The 20851-nt window shown below is 37.7% G+C and overlaps 2 protein-coding genes across 2 annotated transcripts in view; one reads left to right on the top strand and one right to left on the bottom strand.

Annotated features, from left to right (window-relative positions):
- The window catches only part of LOC103471147 (catenin alpha-1-like), a 27779-nt gene extending 17056 nt beyond the window's left edge, over positions 1 to 10723 (top strand). Inside the window, exon 7 of the mRNA XM_017307118.1 lies at positions 1513 to 10723. Coding sequence (XP_017162607.1) covers positions 1513 to 1737 — 225 coding nt within the window. The 3' untranslated portion in view covers positions 1738 to 10723. The remainder of the gene's footprint in view (positions 1 to 1512) is intronic.
- Positions 8879 to 20851, bottom strand: part of lrrtm2 (leucine rich repeat transmembrane neuronal 2) — a 19567-nt gene continuing 7594 nt past the window's right edge. Inside the window, exons 3-4 of the mRNA XM_008419979.2 lie at positions 13742 to 13964; positions 8879 to 13170 (exon numbers count right to left, since the gene is read on the bottom strand). Of these exons, the coding sequence (XP_008418201.1) occupies positions 11534 to 13170; positions 13742 to 13964 (1860 nt within the window). The 3' untranslated portion in view covers positions 8879 to 11533. The remainder of the gene's footprint in view (positions 13171 to 13741; positions 13965 to 20851) is intronic.

Here is a 20851-nt window from a genome sequence, read left to right on the forward strand (position 1 = left end):
ACGGAGGGCGATCTGCCTAAACAAACTACAATTATAATAACTAAGCAGTTTAAATATTTTGTAGCAACAGAGCATCTGAAAAGCAGAGTCCAGATATCGAGGCCTTTCTTTCTTTAGTGCCACTAACCTGAAAAACATTAGAACCGCAGCTAGAAGCTGTCTAATGCTTTTGAAATGCATCAACAGCAGAACTACTTGTAGCTGCTAACAGGCTTGCCCTACAAAGTCGAACCTAATTAGAGTTGTCTGGTGTTGCTGAAATAAAAGAAACAAGACAAGGTTATACCGGTGTCTCATTACGCAAATGGAAACATATCTGTGTGAATTCTATTAACTCTTGAGTGTTTTACCGATGCGTATGAACCTACCCATGGGCTGGTATGTGATTTTTAAAGGTGTTGCAACCTTGTACAGAAATGGCATAATATTAATCTGTTATGGCATTAAGAAATCTATTGCATTCTAGGTAAARTTTCACATGTCACAGTTATTTTGTATATCTTCAATATCTTTATTTAAAGCTTCTCTTMTGTTGATGTAGAAATGCTAGCAAAGATGCAGAGAGAGAGAAAACTCTGGCATCAGTGACTTTTAAACACACGCACATGCACACTCGCACAGCAGTCAGCTATTTTATGTGCTCATGACACAGACTTTTAAATCAGTTTCAGCTATTGATATGTTGAAGATCAAGGCTGAAAATTTAATTTATTCTCAAGTAGTCGGATTGAATTTAATGTCCTAGTCGGCTAAAACATCAGTGGACTGGAAGACAATTTTAAGGCCCAAGAGGCACTGATGAAGATATTTTGCTAAAGTGACATTGTCCAAGTTACCTGGGTTGTTCTCTTCAAGTTTCCAAACCACGGGGGTGTTGCTTTTTCTTTTTAAAGACGGGAATATTTTCACTCAACCAAATRGCCATCTTTTAAGCAAGGAGGAAGATCAGTGATCACAGGTGATAAAGTCATACATGGGCTGTAATGATAATGAAATACCTTTATCAGAGAAAGGACAACTAATCTCACTCAGCCTTTATTCACACACTATAGGTCCTTGAACAAAATCCTCATAAGAAATAGACATCCAACTCTAGACTTTTCCTTTTCCTATGAAAGGTTCTTCTTAAGACGCTTGTGAATCTGTAATTACATTCGAATTTCTCTCTGACATTCATTACATGAGTCCTTTTAATGCAAGTGAACATGTTGAGTGAATTTTTTAACGTTGATGACAAAATACATACTAGACAAAACCGTGACCTTTACAAGAGGCCAGGAATATTAAACTGATGTTAGCAGGGGAGAATAATACTAACCCACATACAGATTTATTCTTGTCCTTGCTTTTCATTTTTCAATACTTTTTTCCCCCCTTTAGATTATTAGCTGTGGGCAAAAGTCTGCTTTGTCCTGATTTTGAAGGTTTTTAGACAAGCATGCTCCTCGGTAATTAATAAAAAAACGATCCAGCTCTGCTCTTCGTTTAGTTTCTCTTATTTCTTTTCAACAGAAACAAATCATTTTGGATCCTGTGGGCTTCACCGAGGAACGCTTTCGTCCTTCGCTGGAGGAGCGCCTGGAGAGCATTATCAGTGGAGCTGCTCTCATGGCTGACTCTTCATGCACACGTGATGACCGCAGGGAGCGCATTGTGGCTGAATGCAATTCAGTGCGCCAGGCTCTGCAGGACCTCCTGTCTGAGTACATGGGGAATGTAAGTGTCTTCATTTTCTAAATCGTTGTGAAACTGACAGGTCTTTAGCAGCTTGTTAAACTTTGACATCCAGATACTTTCTGCACTTTAGAACCATCACAAATGCAGAAAAAATAAATCAAAGATCAAAGCAGTAAAATATTACAAAAGCATTTTTTTTTTGAGAATTTTTAAAATACTTTTACATATGGCAGATTAAATTCTCTTATCCTTTTCTTATAACCTTGGGCCTTTGTTTTTCAGTATTTCCAGTTTTTGTTCCTTTTCTTGTTATTTATACTTTGTCATAGTTCTGACAATTCCCTTTTTATACCACTGTTTCACCTGTTATCAATCCACAGCCACATCCACTTTATTTTCAGATCTAATCCAGTTAAACAAAATTAGATGTTTATTTTAAAGCAACTTTTATTTTTTGTTTACATTGAACTCCTACCCACCTCTTCATTAGTCCACTATGACTAGAGAAATGAAGAAATGAATATCATCAACACTGATGGTGAATGGACATGACAGTGATATGACTACTCATTTGGCCAGATGAAGAAAATGGATTGGAAGCATAATATGTTACTGCCTGTCATGTGCATTTAATGGCCTAATTTAGCCTCTGAGATCTATGGCATGTGACATGTGGTTAGCATAGTGAGAGGATGTGACCTGGTGCCTTATAGCAGTGATAGGCTGTTGGATGACTTGACTACGTYTGTCGAGTATTTGAAACATAAACATCGCATGGCTTTATGACCATATGTTTACGTCTTTTATGCTATTCAATTGAATTTGAGCCCTTAAGCAAAGTAAATAAGACTGACAATGGCACCTGACCTGTTAGTGGGTTGGGTATATTGGGCAGAAAGGGAACAATTTGTCCTCCTAGTCAATGGGTTAAAAGAAAAATGGGTAAATGTGATGTTGGGAAGGGTCAAATTGGCCTGAGTGTCGCTCAAAACTGCAGCTCCTGTGGGTTTTATGGGTCTGCAGTGCTCTAAACTCTGAATTTCAACATTGCGCCGCCAATAAACTTTGTTTGCAATAGCTCTTACAGACATAATTTTTAAGTGTTACTTTTAATAAACAAATGCCATTTTTAATTTGTTCAGTTTACAATTGCCGGTGCTACATGTGTAACGCTGATTTTGGGCGCACTTTTACATGTCTCTTGTGATATACATGCATCCACCTCATCTTACTACTTTTGATGTGAGGATTGGCCATATTGACACGTGAAGTCTGCTGTACAAGTCATAAGTGGGCGTAGTCAGCGATGCTCCAAGTTTCCCAGTAGGAAATCTGACTTCGGAGAGCATTCCAGTTGATTTTTCCAATTGAGAAGTGTGAACTGGAACGCAGCATTAGTGTGAAGTGTTCACTTGGCATCCAAGTGGAACATGGATGGAATTGGACTAATGGATTTGCTAACAGGTGCGAGGTGGAGCCTCACAACTTGCAGGACTTAAATGATCTGCTGCTGCTAACATCTTGTGTCAAGACACACCAGACCACCTTCAGGGGGTTAATAAGAGTCCAAACCAGTAGGTTCATGTTGTTTGGCCAAGGTGAACCATATTTTATTTGAATATCTTTAAAATATATTTGTAAAGACACGTGCTATTCACTCAAGCTTTATATTATATAATGAAGAAAAATATCGAATCGGTTGGGCAGTTCAATATTAGGAAAAGTAGTGGTACTTATTGGTTGAATAGAAGTGACAAATGATAAATTGAGGTGTACCAACAACAACAACGGATATAAAGGTTCACACATAAAGTTATTTGTGGTAAAAACATCATATAAAAAAAATTATACACTGTTCAAGACTAGATGAATGTAGTAACTAATTTGGTTGTGATGAGGTCACATGCTTTTCACATTCGGTGCACATTTTGACATTTTTACCTCACTCAGCTTTAATTGAATCAGAAAAGGCTGTAGGAGTTTGTTCCAATATACCTACCAACACTTGGCTTCAGAAGTGTATTATAGGGAAATGCATTTTCTTTTTAATTGTGCATAATCTGGCTTCTCATCGATTCTTTAAAAAAGGTAAGTTAAACAATGTTAATAATGTCTCTTTAACTTGAAATTAGAAATTTCTTTCATGGATTTAAGCTACATATTGCCAGTAGAAAAAAAGTAAATGGGCCACATATGGAAATGGTATTATTGGTGTTCCAGCTGGGTTTTTGAAGACACCACCGACTCAAAAACACAAATAGAACATTGCCTCCTTTTTTTGGCCCTTTCTGTGTATAAAAATCTAATTCTGCGAGGGTTTCAGACTTGCAAAGGGAAAAATATTAAATTTCTTCTGCTCCAAGTAGAGAAATCCTGTCTCATCTTTATTTCCTTTTAACCTTAACTTCAAGCAGCATTCATGCTGCTTTCAGTGTACCTTAGCAGAGGGAAGGAAGTTTTCTTTTTTTTTTTTTTTTTTGTTCCTGTGACTTTGCTTCATGGGTTGCATTGGACTGCAAATTACCACCAGAAGTGTGAAATAATTTCTCATTAAGCTGTTTTTTTCTGACACGCAAACAGGGGAATCTGACTTTTTTCAACACTAATGAATCAATTCTGATTACTCAGAAAGTAAATGATTAACAGAATAAAAACGACTTTATTTTCTTAAAATAGCCTATAAAATGCTGTGCATGCACGCGCGCGCACACACACGCACACACACTCCCACAATTAGCACCCATGTTTTAGTTGCTAGTGAACCAAACGGATATCAAAAGAACTGGCAAATTTTTACAACCTAAATTGTGCCAGTAAACTTTACTTTCTCTAAAAGGTTACATAGATATAACCGTTTGAGAACCTCTGCTACAGTATCACCTCGGTGTGAGTCTTGTCTCGTGAATTTGTCTGTATTATATATTTGTATTCCTTGATGTATCAAAAAAAAWAATGTTTTGGCAAATATACATTTTATATATCCTGCAGAACGTAACATACTTCAGCTTGATGTACCAAGCGAAAACTTAATATCGTTGGCTGTAGAACGGTGATCTTCCATCAATCAGGATATTACTAGTTTTATCTTTTTTTTCTTTATTTCAAGTTGATGTACTGGCCAACTGATTAAATTTGACGTTGGCCCTCAGTTTGTTTCTCGCCTCTAAATATCTTTGGGCAGAAGTGTCTGCTAAATAAGTGTGATGCTTTGGTGATGTAAACCTAATTAGCCATGCACAAATTGGCTTTCTGTGGCAGCCGATGTAAACAGAAATTGGAGCTGAATTACAGCGCTAGTCTTATTCATTACTAGAGTTTGGATTGGGACGTCCCTATTGAAATTGTTTTGTTGAATTATTTGGATTAGGCAAGCATTTTTTTTTCTTATTTGTGTGGGAAAAACAATATTATGTTAATGATGATCGCTTAAAAGATTGTAGTCCATCTCCTCAGCCAGTGAAGTGGAAAGGTGGATAAGTGGTTATGTTGCTCTTGCTCTCCCACATTGTGAAACCTCAATTATTCCATATAGCCATGAAGGTTTTACATCGCACATGCAAAGTGTAACAGTTTCTGACATTTTGTATTATTCAAGCATCCCTTGTTACTAGCATGTGTCAAGGGTTGTCTCACGTTGCAAAATAATGCTTCATTGCTCTGACATACACAGTAACTGACAGTCCCTGCAAGTTCATTAGCATTTTCACCTGTTTGAAAATGACATGCAGTACCTGGCAACTGCAGTGGGATCCCACATCCCTTTCCTCTTCATTTATATTTAGCTTAAAGCAGTATTAGCACTTGGCACTCCTTAACATTTCTTGTACAGATTGAACATCTGGTTTAATCCCATTTCCTCCTTTGCAGTCTTCTTCCTGTTTGTTCCTTTCTCCTCTGATGGCTTACTCTCCCCCCAACTCTTACTTTTTGCCTTGGGCACCTTAAGTAAGTGGAAGAATTTTAGTTCAATCCAATTTTCTCTCTGCCTGCACAGATGCATCTCATTAAAAATATATATTTTGGCGGACTACTTAAGGTTTACAGTGTGTAACTATCTAGTTGCTTTTTCTGACCATTGTTGGGGCATGAACTGAATGTCTTATAACCTGAACCTGAAGGATTTCTGCTGTATACACATTGAATACTTTAAATAATTAAAACTTTGTAAAATACAATGTGCGACACTAGGAGGAGAATAGAAACACCGTGTTTGAGTGAACAATCCAGTGAGTCCACTGCTAGGACTGTCTAAAACTGGGAAAGTAATCCATCATTTTCACTTTTCAGATTTTGAGGACAAATTTGAAATTTGTCCTCGGTTTTGAGGGCAGATTTCATGTGGACTCTCCAAYCATACACCGAAATATTCTACGCTGAGTACACTTTCTTCAAAATGCTGAACATTTAGGCCAAAACACAAACGAATGATAAGGAATTTTTGGTTGTCCCCCACAATGGGAATTACCTTACCATTTTGTGAACCCATTCTCCTGTTTGAAGTAGTTACACTTTCACACCGTTACCTATCTCATCTAACACTGACTCTAGCTGACTTCAGTGCTCCGAATACAAAGCAAATGATATGCATCAAATTTAATACATACATTTTATATTTCATGGAGAACTTTTTAAAGAAACTAAAACTGTCTCATAGCTGAGAAATTGATCTTTTTTTATTATCTTATCTGAATCCATAATTAAAACAAATTACACACTGCACACTGTAACACAGAAAGGATCTAGTATCCTGAAGGCTTTACTTATATTTATGGCCTCCATAAAACATTAGTCTGTCAGTCGACGCTTGTCAGGCAACATTTCTTCGATGTGTCCCTTTGATCTCAGGTTGGTGGATTCTGGGTCTTCGGATCGGCTTTACTGTCGCGTAGATGGGTTGAACCGTTTTTCTCAGCAGTGAGGAAGAATAATGCAGTGAACTCACAATAAGAAGCTCTGTGATTTGGCAACTTGACTCGTCTCTCTTTTCACAGTTGTTCAGCCTTGTTTTCATTATCTCCTGTTGTGCAGGACAGCTGAACCATTAACAGCCAAATCAATTAACAAAAAGACCATTTGGGGAGTARAAACAAATTCCTTCAGTCGTAAAAGTAAAACTTAATGCAGCAATTGTGCATGTTCAAAAGTTTTGAACGTTTGTTTTGCATGTAGAGTCCACTTATGCTTCGAGAACCTGTTAGATGTAATCTGCTTTAAAACCAGAGCTTGTTTTCACCTCTGTGTTGCCACATTGAAGTAACATGCATATTAATCCACATCATAATGAATGCTATCTTAAATTGAGAACTGATAAACTCATGGTCCATAACTTGACCTGGAGGATATTTTTTTTTATTTACTGAAATATTTTAAATGTATTTATTGTTGTTAACCTTGTTCATTTTAAATCAATGATGCATGACAAAATATATGCTTTAACTTTTTAGACACTTTATTTTTCCCAACTTAAAAAAGATGTTGAAATCTACTTGAGAGTCTCATGCTTACTGTTGAGGTTTTATTTGTGCAATTTTAATTTGACAAAAAATACCTGAATATTGTATTTTTTTTAATCCCCTTAAAGTTTAAAAAAACTGATGCGAATAAGTCTGAATACTTGTATTTTCGTCCAGGATATTCTAACTTGAACATTTTATAGCCCAAAATAAATAGTTTGAATACGTTTTAAGTGAAGGCAAAAGGCTTATAAATGGAATAAGTTCTCACTCGTATACCTGCAAGAGTCTTTACTGTTTTAGAGCACCTCTGTTTTCATCACATAACTCTTAATCTGCCTTTCTGTGAACTTTCATGTTGAGGAAGTCTTTGATATTAAATGAGTGGTCTTTGCAAAAGAGTATTTGATTTGCCCATTGAATTAAGCAGACTTAAACTCAAAAGTATGTGGATCCCTCATGCTTTTTTTTTTTTTTTTTTTTTTAGGATGGTGCAATAGTTACATTTGCTTTATTTTTTTGTTCAGGGGTTTATATAAAGAAACGGCACAAAAAAAAAACATTGCTCTGTGTAGACAGCTCACCTCTTTATCAGAAAGCATTTGCACACAGACACAATTTTACACCCACACTAAGACCTGCTGGCTGTAGTTGTTTCCAGTTCACCTGGGAACAACTTCATGTCTGGGAGCTCTAGTTGAGCCGCAGCTCAAACGTACTGCGAAGAATAATTGGATCACAGATGGAGAAGAACTGTATATCTTTGGGAAACAAAAGTGGGCTGCTTAATTTATAATAAGATGATTGGTGAATGTAAGATTCACCAAAACATTAGACGCATTCAAACGTGGTTACGATGGAGCATACTCTTAAAGGATTGCAAACTAATTTCTATAGGAATAAATTGACTTTTGTCCTAATTTGCACCCCAAAATTTAAATGAAGTTTAAGGATGGAAAATTAGGGTTTTGTAATAAGATAGGGCATACTTATTAAAGGGGAAAAAGTCTTTCTTGTGTAACTGAAGTTATTCAAATTAATTTGTAGCGCAAATCTTTTAGCTTTTTGCATGGAATAGACAGTTTCACCACGACATTATGAGGCTCTCCTAAACATGCACATGTCACCTTCACTGAACCCCCATAACTAGTTTGCTTCACATTGATTTGAGCTGTTGCTGGTATTTTCTACAGCTTTTGTAAGTCAATGTTTAAAATAACAGCAATATTGCACGATACAATATGAATCTACATAAATATACTCCTCAATATATGAAGACAAATTCATTTGATGTGTTTAAAATGTCCTTTGTAATATCACTGATAAATGTATGCTATTTGAGTAATTTTAAGAGGATAATTACATCCTTGTTGGCCATCAGTCAGCATCCAGTTATTTAAAAACTCTTAGCCAACATTTAACTAAAGCAGTAGTTCAAATAACTTGTGGGTACCTTCTGGCCATATATATATATATATAATTTTTTTTTCATGCAACCATGAGCTACTTCAACTTGATGAAATCAATATGATATATTGGGTATCATAAGGTTAATATGTAGATGGATGGCTGGACACAGAGACATAAAGATTGATAGATAATCACTGTAATTGGTCATTAGTGCAATATTAATATCTATATCGGCCCAACTTTTATTACTGGTGCAGCCAAAGATATAACAATGTACATTAAWTCTTAAATTGTRTAATGGATTGACTTGAAAGAAAGACCAAACCAAGATGTCAGCGTACATCAGTTTGCAAACGATTTGCAAACAATTATAACCATTTTATTTAAAAAATATATGTTTTGAAGGGACAATGGTTTTTTTTTCTTTTCTTTTTTTCCAGTTTGGCACATCTTATCCACTATACAGATATGAAATTGTACATATTACAATACAAAAGGAAAATGGGAAGATAAAAGCATTCAGTTTTGCACAAAGAGTTTGGAAATGAGTAGGGATTCTTTAAGTTTTTCTTTTTTTTTTCTTTTTTTTTTTCCATTTCAGCGATTTTCAGCAGGGAGAGAAGATCTAGAGGATGACGAGAGGAAACAAAACGGTTTACAAAGAGCCAAAGTGCAAAGGGATGCATAATTCTACAAATTTTGTGGATTTTCAGTCACTTGRTACAATTGTAGTCTTAAACAGTAAAATGTAAATGTCATGATTGCCATAACTCATAGAATTTAATTTACTTTTGTATCCATCAGAAAATGGGGTCTCGTAACGTTTACTGAATGAAACTGAGAAGTGTTTTACTGAAAGTTGGACTTTTGAGCATGCAAGGTCAGAAGGGCAGCAGTAAAAGCAGTGCGAAGCTAGAGGGTAAACTTGAAATTAGAAAGGGAATTACTTGGCTTTGGGAAAAAAATGGTTTTAACTAAAAGTGTAAAAAGTTTTTGGTTTACTTACACAATTTGTGTTTGATGGCATGAACATTTTTAGAGACGCACTTATACAAATGTGTTTTATGTAAAAACCTGAAGCCAAATTTTCATAACCTAGGAGACAAACYCACAAATAATACCTTCTGCCTCGGCCCAAATAGAGAAATCCTCTCATTCTTGTCATATGGTACATYTTTCTTAACGGTGCTGTGGAATTGGAGCAATGCCTCATTGTGGAGTGATGTGAAATCAAAAGCTGCTCTGTTGTGCGTTTAAAGCACAAGCAATTATAATAAATCCCATTTTATTATTAAGTTGTTTTAAACTTAAGTTATCTACCAATTTGTGCCCTCTTTTCATCCCGTCAATTCATCTCAATCCCACTTACTTTCACCCTGCCCCCACTCTTGAATCGAACATGAAGTGCGAAGCTGCAGCAGCAGCTTCAGACTGATGCTAATGCACATCTTCTCTCTGCTGCATACAAATGTGTCCTCACCAAAGCCTGCTGTTTGCTTATCACTGGATCTCAATTTGCCTAGAGTATTGAGCACAGTTTAGCTCAACACTTGTTAGTCCAAACAGGAGAACAGATATATTTGTTGAATGTGAATCCATTTTTCAGACTGCAAGTTACAATTTTATTGATGCTGTTGTATAAAATAAGTTTAGGGGAGTTGTTGGTGTTATCTCACAAATGATGACAAACAACTACATTTTACTGATGGAAGAGCTAGATGTTGCTGGTTCACTGGTGTGGGACACAGAATATTAAGATTCTTTTTGCCTTGCCTTAATTGGCTCAATCTTGAACCCGTCAGTCCTGATTAGAGTGTAAGCGTAAGAGGGTGGGCTTCTGGGAGAGGTTTTTATTTTCAGCATAAAATGTTCTGGCATTTACTCTGTTCATTSCCCTTTYACTTGCTACTCGCATATCACGTAAATCTAGAAATTGATCCTGTTATGGCAGATCAGCATATTGTACTTAATTAAATTAAGCCCCAAAAATATTATGGTCACAGTTTGTATGGCCTTTACAAAATGTGTAATCCATATACAAATAATTGTACATTAAAGGTTTGTAGTTTTTTTTTTTGTTTAGTTTTTTTTTCATTTTTTTTTTGTCTGTCAAATGTGAAGTTGACATCCAAGATGGTTTTTGCTTCCTTTAAAGAAGGGTAAATTGGATATTAACCATAGTTGAACACATTGTGATGTGTCCCAAAGGTTAAGGGTATATTTCCAATAGCTGAATGTGATAGACAAAAGCCCAAATGCAGAATGCCTTCTGTTTGCTGCAAATCAGGATTTTTGAGCATATGTCTGACAAAAAAGAAAATCATCCAATTAATATAATTGAACATTTTTAATTCTTTGTGTAGAGTTGCAGCTGCAATTTATGGAAAAAAAAAAAAAACAGCTTATCTGGTTTAAGGTTGTTTGTTAAATTGATATCACTGATTTGGAGAATGTAATGTTTTTTTCAGGTTTCTACTCTCAATTGAGTATTATTAGTAAGAACCTTCTTAATTTCAGTGCCTCTGATGAATTTGGGAAAAAACATTTTAAATGTGTATTTTTTTTTCTTTTTTCTTTTTTTTTTTTTTTTTTACCTTTTGGAAAACAAAAAAACTAAACATTACAAAATCGCATCCCTTCACTTTAGGTACTTTGTTAGCAAAGGGCTGTATGAACCTTTTAATTAAGCTGTGCTGCAAAATATAGACAACGTAGAGACAAATCTCACAGTTTACAATTTTCTTATTTAAAATGATTGCCCCTGGCTGATATGAACAACCTTTCTTTCATAGAAAAATAAAATTGACTATCTCCACATAGTTTCTTTACTGTCCAGTCTCTGTCTTTGTAGCATTCGWTATTGATCATGTTTTCAAATGTCACTTGTAGAAATTAGGCTTTTTACAGAAACCAGAAACAAATTAAAGAAGCAAACCCTGTTTGTTCTGAAGTGGTCAAATGACGAACCTTATGGTCTAGRAATAAATAGGAGTTCATACTTCACACTCTTTGTAAGGCAGTTGCTGACATTTGCACTGCCCATAGCCATTGATGATGACGAGAGCCCCTTCTTCATGGCTGGGCTCGTACTCATTATAGGGTACCTGTGTGGCTAGGTCTGCCATTGGCTGTCGCTGCTGGGTCCTCATCTGTCTGCGGTTCTGAATAGCAGAACAGTGGCGTATCCTCCGCAGGGTGGGGGGGCAGCACTTTCGTGAGATATACACAACAAAAATTATGAAAAAGAAAGAAAAGAGAAGAGCCATAGTTCCAATGATGACCCTATGAGTCATGACAGTGTTGTCCATAGCTAAGAAATCATCTGTTACAGCTGCCTCTTCCAGCAAAGCAGTAGTTGCTTCAGCAGTGCTTGGTGTTTGTGTTGTGGTTGTGGTGGTTGTGAGTGTGGTAAAGCTCCCAAAATCCTCTGCATAGTCCTGTGTGGGGGTTGGCTGCATAATTCCAAACAAGGAGCTTGTGATCTCGGCAGCCGTAGTAGTGTCTGTGGTTGTACTGATGGTCTGAATGACTGGTGCTGAAAAATTCTGGCAAAGCTGGAATCCATAGACGGCGTCAAGTATCTCCTCCCCCTGGGCGTATTCTGGACTATGGCAGACAATGGAATGTTCCCACCTTCCCTTGAAGGCGCTCAACCACGTGGCCAARGAGCAAATCCTTTTGGTACATTCCCAAAGGTTGCTGGACAGTCCAATTGTACTCAAAGACTGCCACATATCCAAGACTTGGGGCTCCAAGCTGCTTAGTTTGTTGTTATCCAGTAGCAAAATTTTTAAATTTGGCAGCGTTTGAAACACGTCAGGTGTCAGGACACGGATTTCGTTTCCTGTGAGGTCCAGCTTCTCTAAAGTGGTCCAGGTCCACTCCATGCCACACGTGACATTGTTGATCTTATTCCACTGGAGATRGAGAAACTGGAGGGCAACGAGACGAGGGAAATGGGCCAAGTTAATCTTGGTCAGCTGATTGTGCTCCAAGTGGAGCTCTTTGAGTTTAATGAGCCCAGCAAATCCATTCCGGGCAAGGCTCCGTAGACGGTTGCTGCTCAGGCCCAGATATTCCAGGTTGCGACAGTCCCAAAACGCTCGCACAGGTGTAGTGCGAAGTAAATTTGAGCGGAGGTGAAGTATCTGGAGCTTCCTAAGTCCATGAAACAGTTCTGGCTCCAATGATGTCATCTGATTGAATGAAAGGTCCAGGATCTGAAGGTTGATGAGGTGGATGAAGGTTGTGTTGGGCAACTTGGTGATACGATTGGAGCTCAGGTTGAGGTCCTTCAGTTTATAGAGCCCTTGAAAGGCATCCTCTTGTACTGTGGTGATCTGGTTGTGGTCTAGATGTAGCCAGGTGAGCTGGCTGAAACCGTAGAACTGATCTGGGGAGAGCTCAGTGATGCTGTTGTGGCGTAGCGACAACCCCAGGGCGCCCTTGTCCACACCATCTGGTGGTGCCTTAAGCTCCTGGGTGTCGCAGTAGAACTGCAGGTCCTCACAGCGGCATTTTTGAGGGCAGGTTGTGCATGATGCAGGAGACAGCAGACACGCTAGGAGCATACTGATCACACTCACAGCCACTGGTGCAGGTCCCACCAATGGCCACCTTGAATGGAAACCTGGGTCGGTTCAAAGAAAGCAAAATAAACTTTTGGGGCAGGAAAGCTAATCTCTGCAGAGCACCTATTATTAATTCAGATGAGAAAGGGTGCCAATTTTCTCCATCTTTTCTTTCCGGACCTTTAGCAGGCAAGACATTTTACATTTGCAACTTTACTAAATGCACACGAGCATGTTGCCCTCAATCATAGCTTTAAAAAGGACATAATATGATGAGGAATATACTTATCAATTACACGTGACCTGCTGTTGGTTTTCTTGCTTCTAAAATTAGGCTACCCTGCTCTTTTTTTCTCTTCTTTTTTTTGTGCTGTAATATTAAATGCAAATTTACCATTAAGAATCAAAAAACATTTCCCCAGATTTCTACAGAAATATTTGAGAACAACAAATTTTATTTTCTAAGACGCATCTTCCTAACTTATGTCAGTGAAGAGCAGAAAATTGGAGGGTGGTGGGGTGGTATTGCAGTACATAAATGAAGCAGAAGAGCTTTTAGTTCTCAACCTCTCGCTCTTTACTTGTATTTCCTATTCATGACCAGAGCTGCCATATAAAAGACTAACTTACCCATTCTTTTGTGTACATCGGAGGCTGCATTCAACTGTCCTTTTCCAAAGACTCTTGGAGCAACGGGATGGAAGAAAAATCCAAAGGGAAAAAGCCCTTTTGAGTAAACACAAAAGGAATCGGCTTCTTTTGAAATAAAGCAATTCTGAGCCCACCCGATTGAAACAAAATGTAAAATTCCATGTCCTAAGATGTTTATTCCTTGTGTTTTTGCCAGAGTCCCCTAAAATCCAAACACAAAGAAGAAATAAATTTTTTTCTCCTTCAGCCCACAAATCCTTGATAGAAATGTAWATAATATATTTATCAAGTTAATCAGTTAGATCCAGAGTGACTCCAGTCAGCAGCTCCCTCTTCTTCTTTCTCTTCTTTTTCTTTTACCTTTTTGATTTCCTTCCACTGCAGTGATGATGTCTTTGACGTTTTAATTGAAAATCAAGTRTTTTTCTTTCATGGCTCTGGTCGTCCAAGCCTAACTTGTTGATGGCAGGCAGAGATCTTGCGTCTGACGCCGGCTCGGTTTCGGCAGAGCCTCTGCAGAGCTGTGAGCGGAGCCCTCATCCGCTAGCTGAGACGCAGAAAGAGGAAAAAAAAAGCAGAGCGGGGAGTCGGGGATGTTATTCTGTGCTTTTTGTTGCAGCCACTCTCTGCTGCAGAGTGGTGGCAGCCTGGCGTCGATCATCACCGCTGTTTCTCTCTCTCCCGCGTTTTCTCTCTCCCACACACGAACAGCCTCTCACTCTGCTGCTCAGTCACTTGCTCCCTGCCTCATACACAGTTCTTGTGCACCTTAGTCTTCCTCCACCTCCCTCTTGCTTCCCCTTTCCCTCCCACTGGCTCGTCACCATCAGAATATTGATACCTTGAACGTGTTGCCGCAGCTTGCTGTTGAAATTAACCACAGCTGTAAATCTCAGCCTCTCCATGCTGTTGTTCTACTAGCAGCAAATATGTAGTAGAATAACCCATGTGTWGTCAAAGTTTTGGCTGAAAGAGCATGACTGACAATGTACTGCATTGCCTCATATATAATACATTCCCTCTTATTGTAGTCGTCATTTTCATATCTTGCCCTGTCCTTTCCTTCCACTCCTGCTATGTAATGCATGCACAGCTGCTGAGTGGAGTAACGAAAACTTNGCCATCTTTTAAGCAAGGAGGAAGATCAGTGATCACAGGTGATAAAGTCATACATGGGCTGTAATGATAATGAAATACCTTTATCAGAGAAAGGACAACTAATCTCACTCAGCCTTTATTCACACACTATAGGTCCTTGAACAAAATCCTCATAAGAAATAGACATCCAACTCTAGACTTTTCCTTTTCCTATGAAAGGTTCTTCTTAAGACGCTTGTGAATCTGTAATTACATTCGAATTTCTCTCTGACATTCATTACATGAGTCCTTTTAATGCAAGTGAACATGTTGAGTGAATTTTTTAACGTTGATGACAAAATACATACTAGACAAAACCGTGACCTTTACAAGAGGCCAGGAATATTAAACTGATGTTAGCAGGGGAGAATAATACTAACCCACATACAGATTTATTCTTGTCCTTGCTTTTCATTTTTCAATACTTTTTTCCCCCCTTTAGATTATTAGCTGTGGGCAAAAGTCTGCTTTGTCCTGATTTTGAAGGTTTTTAGACAAGCATGCTCCTCGGTAATTAATAAAAAAACGATCCAGCTCTGCTCTTCGTTTAGTTTCTCTTATTTCTTTTCAACAGAAACAAATCATTTTGGATCCTGTGGGCTTCACCGAGGAACGCTTTCGTCCTTCGCTGGAGGAGCGCCTGGAGAGCATTATCAGTGGAGCTGCTCTCATGGCTGACTCTTCATGCACACGTGATGACCGCAGGGAGCGCATTGTGGCTGAATGCAATTCAGTGCGCCAGGCTCTGCAGGACCTCCTGTCTGAGTACATGGGGAATGTAAGTGTCTTCATTTTCTAAATCGTTGTGAAACTGACAGGTCTTTAGCAGCTTGTTAAACTTTGACATCCAGATACTTTCTGCACTTTAGAACCATCACAAATGCAGAAAAAATAAATCAAAGATCAAAGCAGTAAAATATTACAAAAGCATTTTTTTTTTGAGAATTTTTAAAATACTTTTACATATGGCAGATTAAATTCTCTTATCCTTTTCTTATAACCTTGGGCCTTTGTTTTTCAGTATTTCCAGTTTTTGTTCCTTTTCTTGTTATTTATACTTTGTCATAGTTCTGACAATTCCCTTTTTATACCACTGTTTCACCTGTTATCAATCCACAGCCACATCCACTTTATTTTCAGATCTAATCCAGTTAAACAAAATTAGATGTTTATTTTAAAGCAACTTTTATTTTTTGTTTACATTGAACTCCTACCCACCTCTTCATTAGTCCACTATGACTAGAGAAATGAAGAAATGAATATCATCAACACTGATGGTGAATGGACATGACAGTGATATGACTACTCATTTGGCCAGATGAAGAAAATGGATTGGAAGCATAATATGTTACTGCCTGTCATGTGCATTTAATGGCCTAATTTAGCCTCTGAGATCTATGGCATGTGACATGTGGTTAGCATAGTGAGAGGATGTGACCTGGTGCCTTATAGCAGTGATAGGCTGTTGGATGACTTGACTACGTYTGTCGAGTATTTGAAACATAAACATCGCATGGCTTTATGACCATATGTTTACGTCTTTTATGCTATTCAATTGAATTTGAGCCCTTAAGCAAAGTAAATAAGACTGACAATGGCACCTGACCTGTTAGTGGGTTGGGTATATTGGGCAGAAAGGGAACAATTTGTCCTCCTAGTCAATGGGTTAAAAGAAAAATGGGTAAATGTGATGTTGGGAAGGGTCAAATTGGCCTGAGTGTCGCTCAAAACTGCAGCTCCTGTGGGTTTTATGGGTCTGCAGTGCTCTAAACTCTGAATTTCAACATTGCGCCGCCAATAAACTTTGTTTGCAATAGCTCTTACAGACATAATTTTTAAGTGTTACTTTTAATAAACAAATGCCATTTTTAATTTGTTCAGTTTACAATTGCCGGTGCTACATGTGTAACGCTGATTTTGGGCGCACTTTTACATGTCTCTTGTGATATACATGCATCCACCTCATCTTACTACTTTTGATGTGAGGATTGGCCATATTGACACGTGAAGTCTGCTGTACAAGTCATAAGTGGGCGTAGTCAGCGATGCTCCAAGTTTCCCAGTAGGAAATCTGACTTCGGAGAGCATTCCAGTTGATTTTTCCAATTGAGAAGTGTGAACTGGAACGCAGCATTAGTGTGAAGTGTTCACTTGGCATCCAAGTGGAACATGGATGGAATTGGACTAATGGATTTGCTAACAGGTGCGAGGTGGAGCCTCACAACTTGCAGGACTTAAATGATCTGCTGCTGCTAACATCTTGTGTCAAGACACACCAGACCACCTTCAGGGGGTTAATAAGAGTCCAAACCAGTAGGTTCATGTTGTTTGGCCAAGGTGAACCATATTTTATTTGAATATCTTTAAAATATATTTGTAAAGACACGTGCTATTCACTCAAGCTTTATATTATATAATGAAGAAAAATATCGAATCGGTTGGGCAGTTCAATATTAGGAAAAGTAGTGGTACTTATTGGTTGAATAGAAGTGACAAATGATAAATTGAGGTGTACCAACAACAACAACGGATATAAAGGTTCACACATAAAGTTATTTGTGGTAAAAACATCATATAAAAAAAATTATACACTGTTCAAGACTAGATGAATGTAGTAACTAATTTGGTTGTGATGAGGTCACATGCTTTTCACATTCGGTGCACATTTTGACATTTTTACCTCACTCAGCTTTAATTGAATCAGAAAAGGCTGTAGGAGTTTGTTCCAATATACCTACCAACACTTGGCTTCAGAAGTGTATTATAGGGAAATGCATTTTCTTTTTAATTGTGCATAATCTGGCTTCTCATCGATTCTTTAAAAAAGGTAAGTTAAACAATGTTAATAATGTCTCTTTAACTTGAAATTAGAAATTTCTTTCATGGATTTAAGCTACATATTGCCAGTAGAAAAAAAGTAAATGGGCCACATATGGAAATGGTATTATTGGTGTTCCAGCTGGGTTTTTGAAGACACCACCGACTCAAAAACACAAATAGAACATTGCCTCCTTTTTTTGGCCCTTTCTGTGTATAAAAATCTAATTCTGCGAGGGTTTCAGACTTGCAAAGGGAAAAATATTAAATTTCTTCTGCTCCAAGTAGAGAAATCCTGTCTCATCTTTATTTCCTTTTAACCTTAACTTCAAGCAGCATTCATGCTGCTTTCAGTGTACCTTAGCAGAGGGAAGGAAGTTTTCTTTTTTTTTTTTTTTTTTGTTCCTGTGACTTTGCTTCATGGGTTGCATTGGACTGCAAATTACCACCAGAAGTGTGAAATAATTTCTCATTAAGCTGTTTTTTTCTGACACGCAAACAGGGGAATCTGACTTTTTTCAACACTAATGAATCAATTCTGATTACTCAGAAAGTAAATGATTAACAGAATAAAAACGACTTTATTTTCTTAAAATAGCCTATAAAATGCTGTGCATGCACGCGCGCGCACACACACGCACACACACTCCCACAATTAGCACCCATGTTTTAGTTGCTAGTGAACCAAACGGATATCAAAAGAACTGGCAAATTTTTACAACCTAAATTGTGCCAGTAAACTTTACTTTCTCTAAAAGGTTACATAGATATAACCGTTTGAGAACCTCTGCTACAGTATCACCTCGGTGTGAGTCTTGTCTCGTGAATTTGTCTGTATTATATATTTGTATTCCTTGATGTATCAAAAAAAAWAATGTTTTGGCAAATATACATTTTATATATCCTGCAGAACGTAACATACTTCAGCTTGATGTACCAAGCGAAAACTTAATATCGTTGGCTGTAGAACGGTGATCTTCCATCAATCAGGATATTACTAGTTTTATCTTTTTTTTCTTTATTTCAAGTTGATGTACTGGCCAACTGATTAAATTTGACGTTGGCCCTCAGTTTGTTTCTCGCCTCTAAATATCTTTGGGCAGAAGTGTCTGCTAAATAAGTGTGATGCTTTGGTGATGTAAACCTAATTAGCCATGCACAAATTGGCTTTCTGTGGCAGCCGATGTAAACAGAAATTGGAGCTGAATTACAGCGCTAGTCTTATTCATTACTAGAGTTTGGATTGGGACGTCCCTATTGAAATTGTTTTGTTGAATTATTTGGATTAGGCAAGCATTTTTTTTTCTTATTTGTGTGGGAAAAACAATATTATGTTAATGATGATCGCTTAAAAGATTGTAGTCCATCTCCTCAGCCAGTGAAGTGGAAAGGTGGATAAGTGGTTATGTTGCTCTTGCTCTCCCACATTGTGAAACCTCAATTATTCCATATAGCCATGAAGGTTTTACATCGCACATGCAAAGTGTAACAGTTTCTGACATTTTGTATTATTCAAGCATCCCTTGTTACTAGCATGTGTCAAGGGTTGTCTCACGTTGCAAAATAATGCTTCATTGCTCTGACATACACAGTAACTGACAGTCCCTGCAAGTTCATTAGCATTTTCACCTGTTTGAAAATGACATGCAGTACCTGGCAACTGCAGTGGGATCCCACATCCCTTTCCTCTTCATTTATATTTAGCTTAAAGCAGTATTAGCACTTGGCACTCCTTAACATTTCTTGTACAGATTGAACATCTGGTTTAATCCCATTTCCTCCTTTGCAGTCTTCTTCCTGTTTGTTCCTTTCTCCTCTGATGGCTTACTCTCCCCCCAACTCTTACTTTTTGCCTTGGGCACCTTAAGTAAGTGGAAGAATTTTAGTTCAATCCAATTTTCTCTCTGCCTGCACAGATGCATCTCATTAAAAATATATATTTTGGCGGACTACTTAAGGTTTACAGTGTGTAACTATCTAGTTGCTTTTTCTGACCATTGTTGGGGCATGAACTGAATGTCTTATAACCTGAACCTGAAGGATTTCTGCTGTATACACATTGAATACTTTAAATAATTAAAACTTTGTAAAATACAATGTGCGACACTAGGAGGAGAATAGAAACACCGTGTTTGAGTGAACAATCCAGTGAGTCCACTGCTAGGACTGTCTAAAACTGGGAAAGTAATCCATCATTTTCACTTTTCAGATTTTGAGGACAAATTTGAAATTTGTCCTCGGTTTTGAGGGCAGATTTCATGTGGACTCTCCAAYCATACACCGAAATATTCTACGCTGAGTACACTTTCTTCAAAATGCTGAACATTTAGGCCAAAACACAAACGAATGATAAGGAATTTTTGGTTGTCCCCCACAATGGGAATTACCTTACCATTTTGTGAACCCATTCTCCTGTTTGAAGTAGTTACACTTTCACACCGTTACCTATCTCATCTAACACTGACTCTAGCTGACTTCAGTGCTCCGAATACAAAGCAAATGATATGCATCAAATTTAATACATACATTTTATATTTCATGGAGAACTTTTTAAAGAAACTAAAACTGTCTCATAGCTGAGAAATTGATCTTTTTTTATTATCTTATCTGAATCCATAATTAAAACAAATTACACACTGCACACTGTAACACAGAAAGGATCTAGTATCCTGAAGGCTTTACTTATATTTATGGCCTCCATAAAACATTAGTCTGTCAGTCGACGCTTGTCAGGCAACATTTCTTCGATGTGTCCCTTTGATCTCAGGTTGGTGGATTCTGGGTCTTCGGATCGGCTTTACTGTCGCGTAGATGGGTTGAACCGTTTTTCTCAGCAGTGAGGAAGAATAATGCAGTGAACTCACAATAAGAAGCTCTGTGATTTGGCAACTTGACTCGTCTCTCTTTTCACAGTTGTTCAGCCTTGTTTTCATTATCTCCTGTTGTGCAGGACAGCTGAACCATTAACAGCCAAATCAATTAACAAAAAGACCATTTGGGGAGTARAAACAAATTCCTTCAGTCGTAAAAGTAAAACTTAATGCAGCAATTGTGCATGTTCAAAAGTTTTGAACGTTTGTTTTGCATGTAGAGTCCACTTATGCTTCGAGAACCTGTTAGATGTAATCTGCTTTA

The sequence above is a fragment of the Poecilia reticulata genome, linkage group LG10 (assembly GCF_000633615.1).
Source record: "Poecilia reticulata strain Guanapo linkage group LG10, Guppy_female_1.0+MT, whole genome shotgun sequence".
Classification (NCBI taxonomy): Eukaryota; Metazoa; Chordata; class Actinopteri; order Cyprinodontiformes; family Poeciliidae; genus Poecilia; species Poecilia reticulata.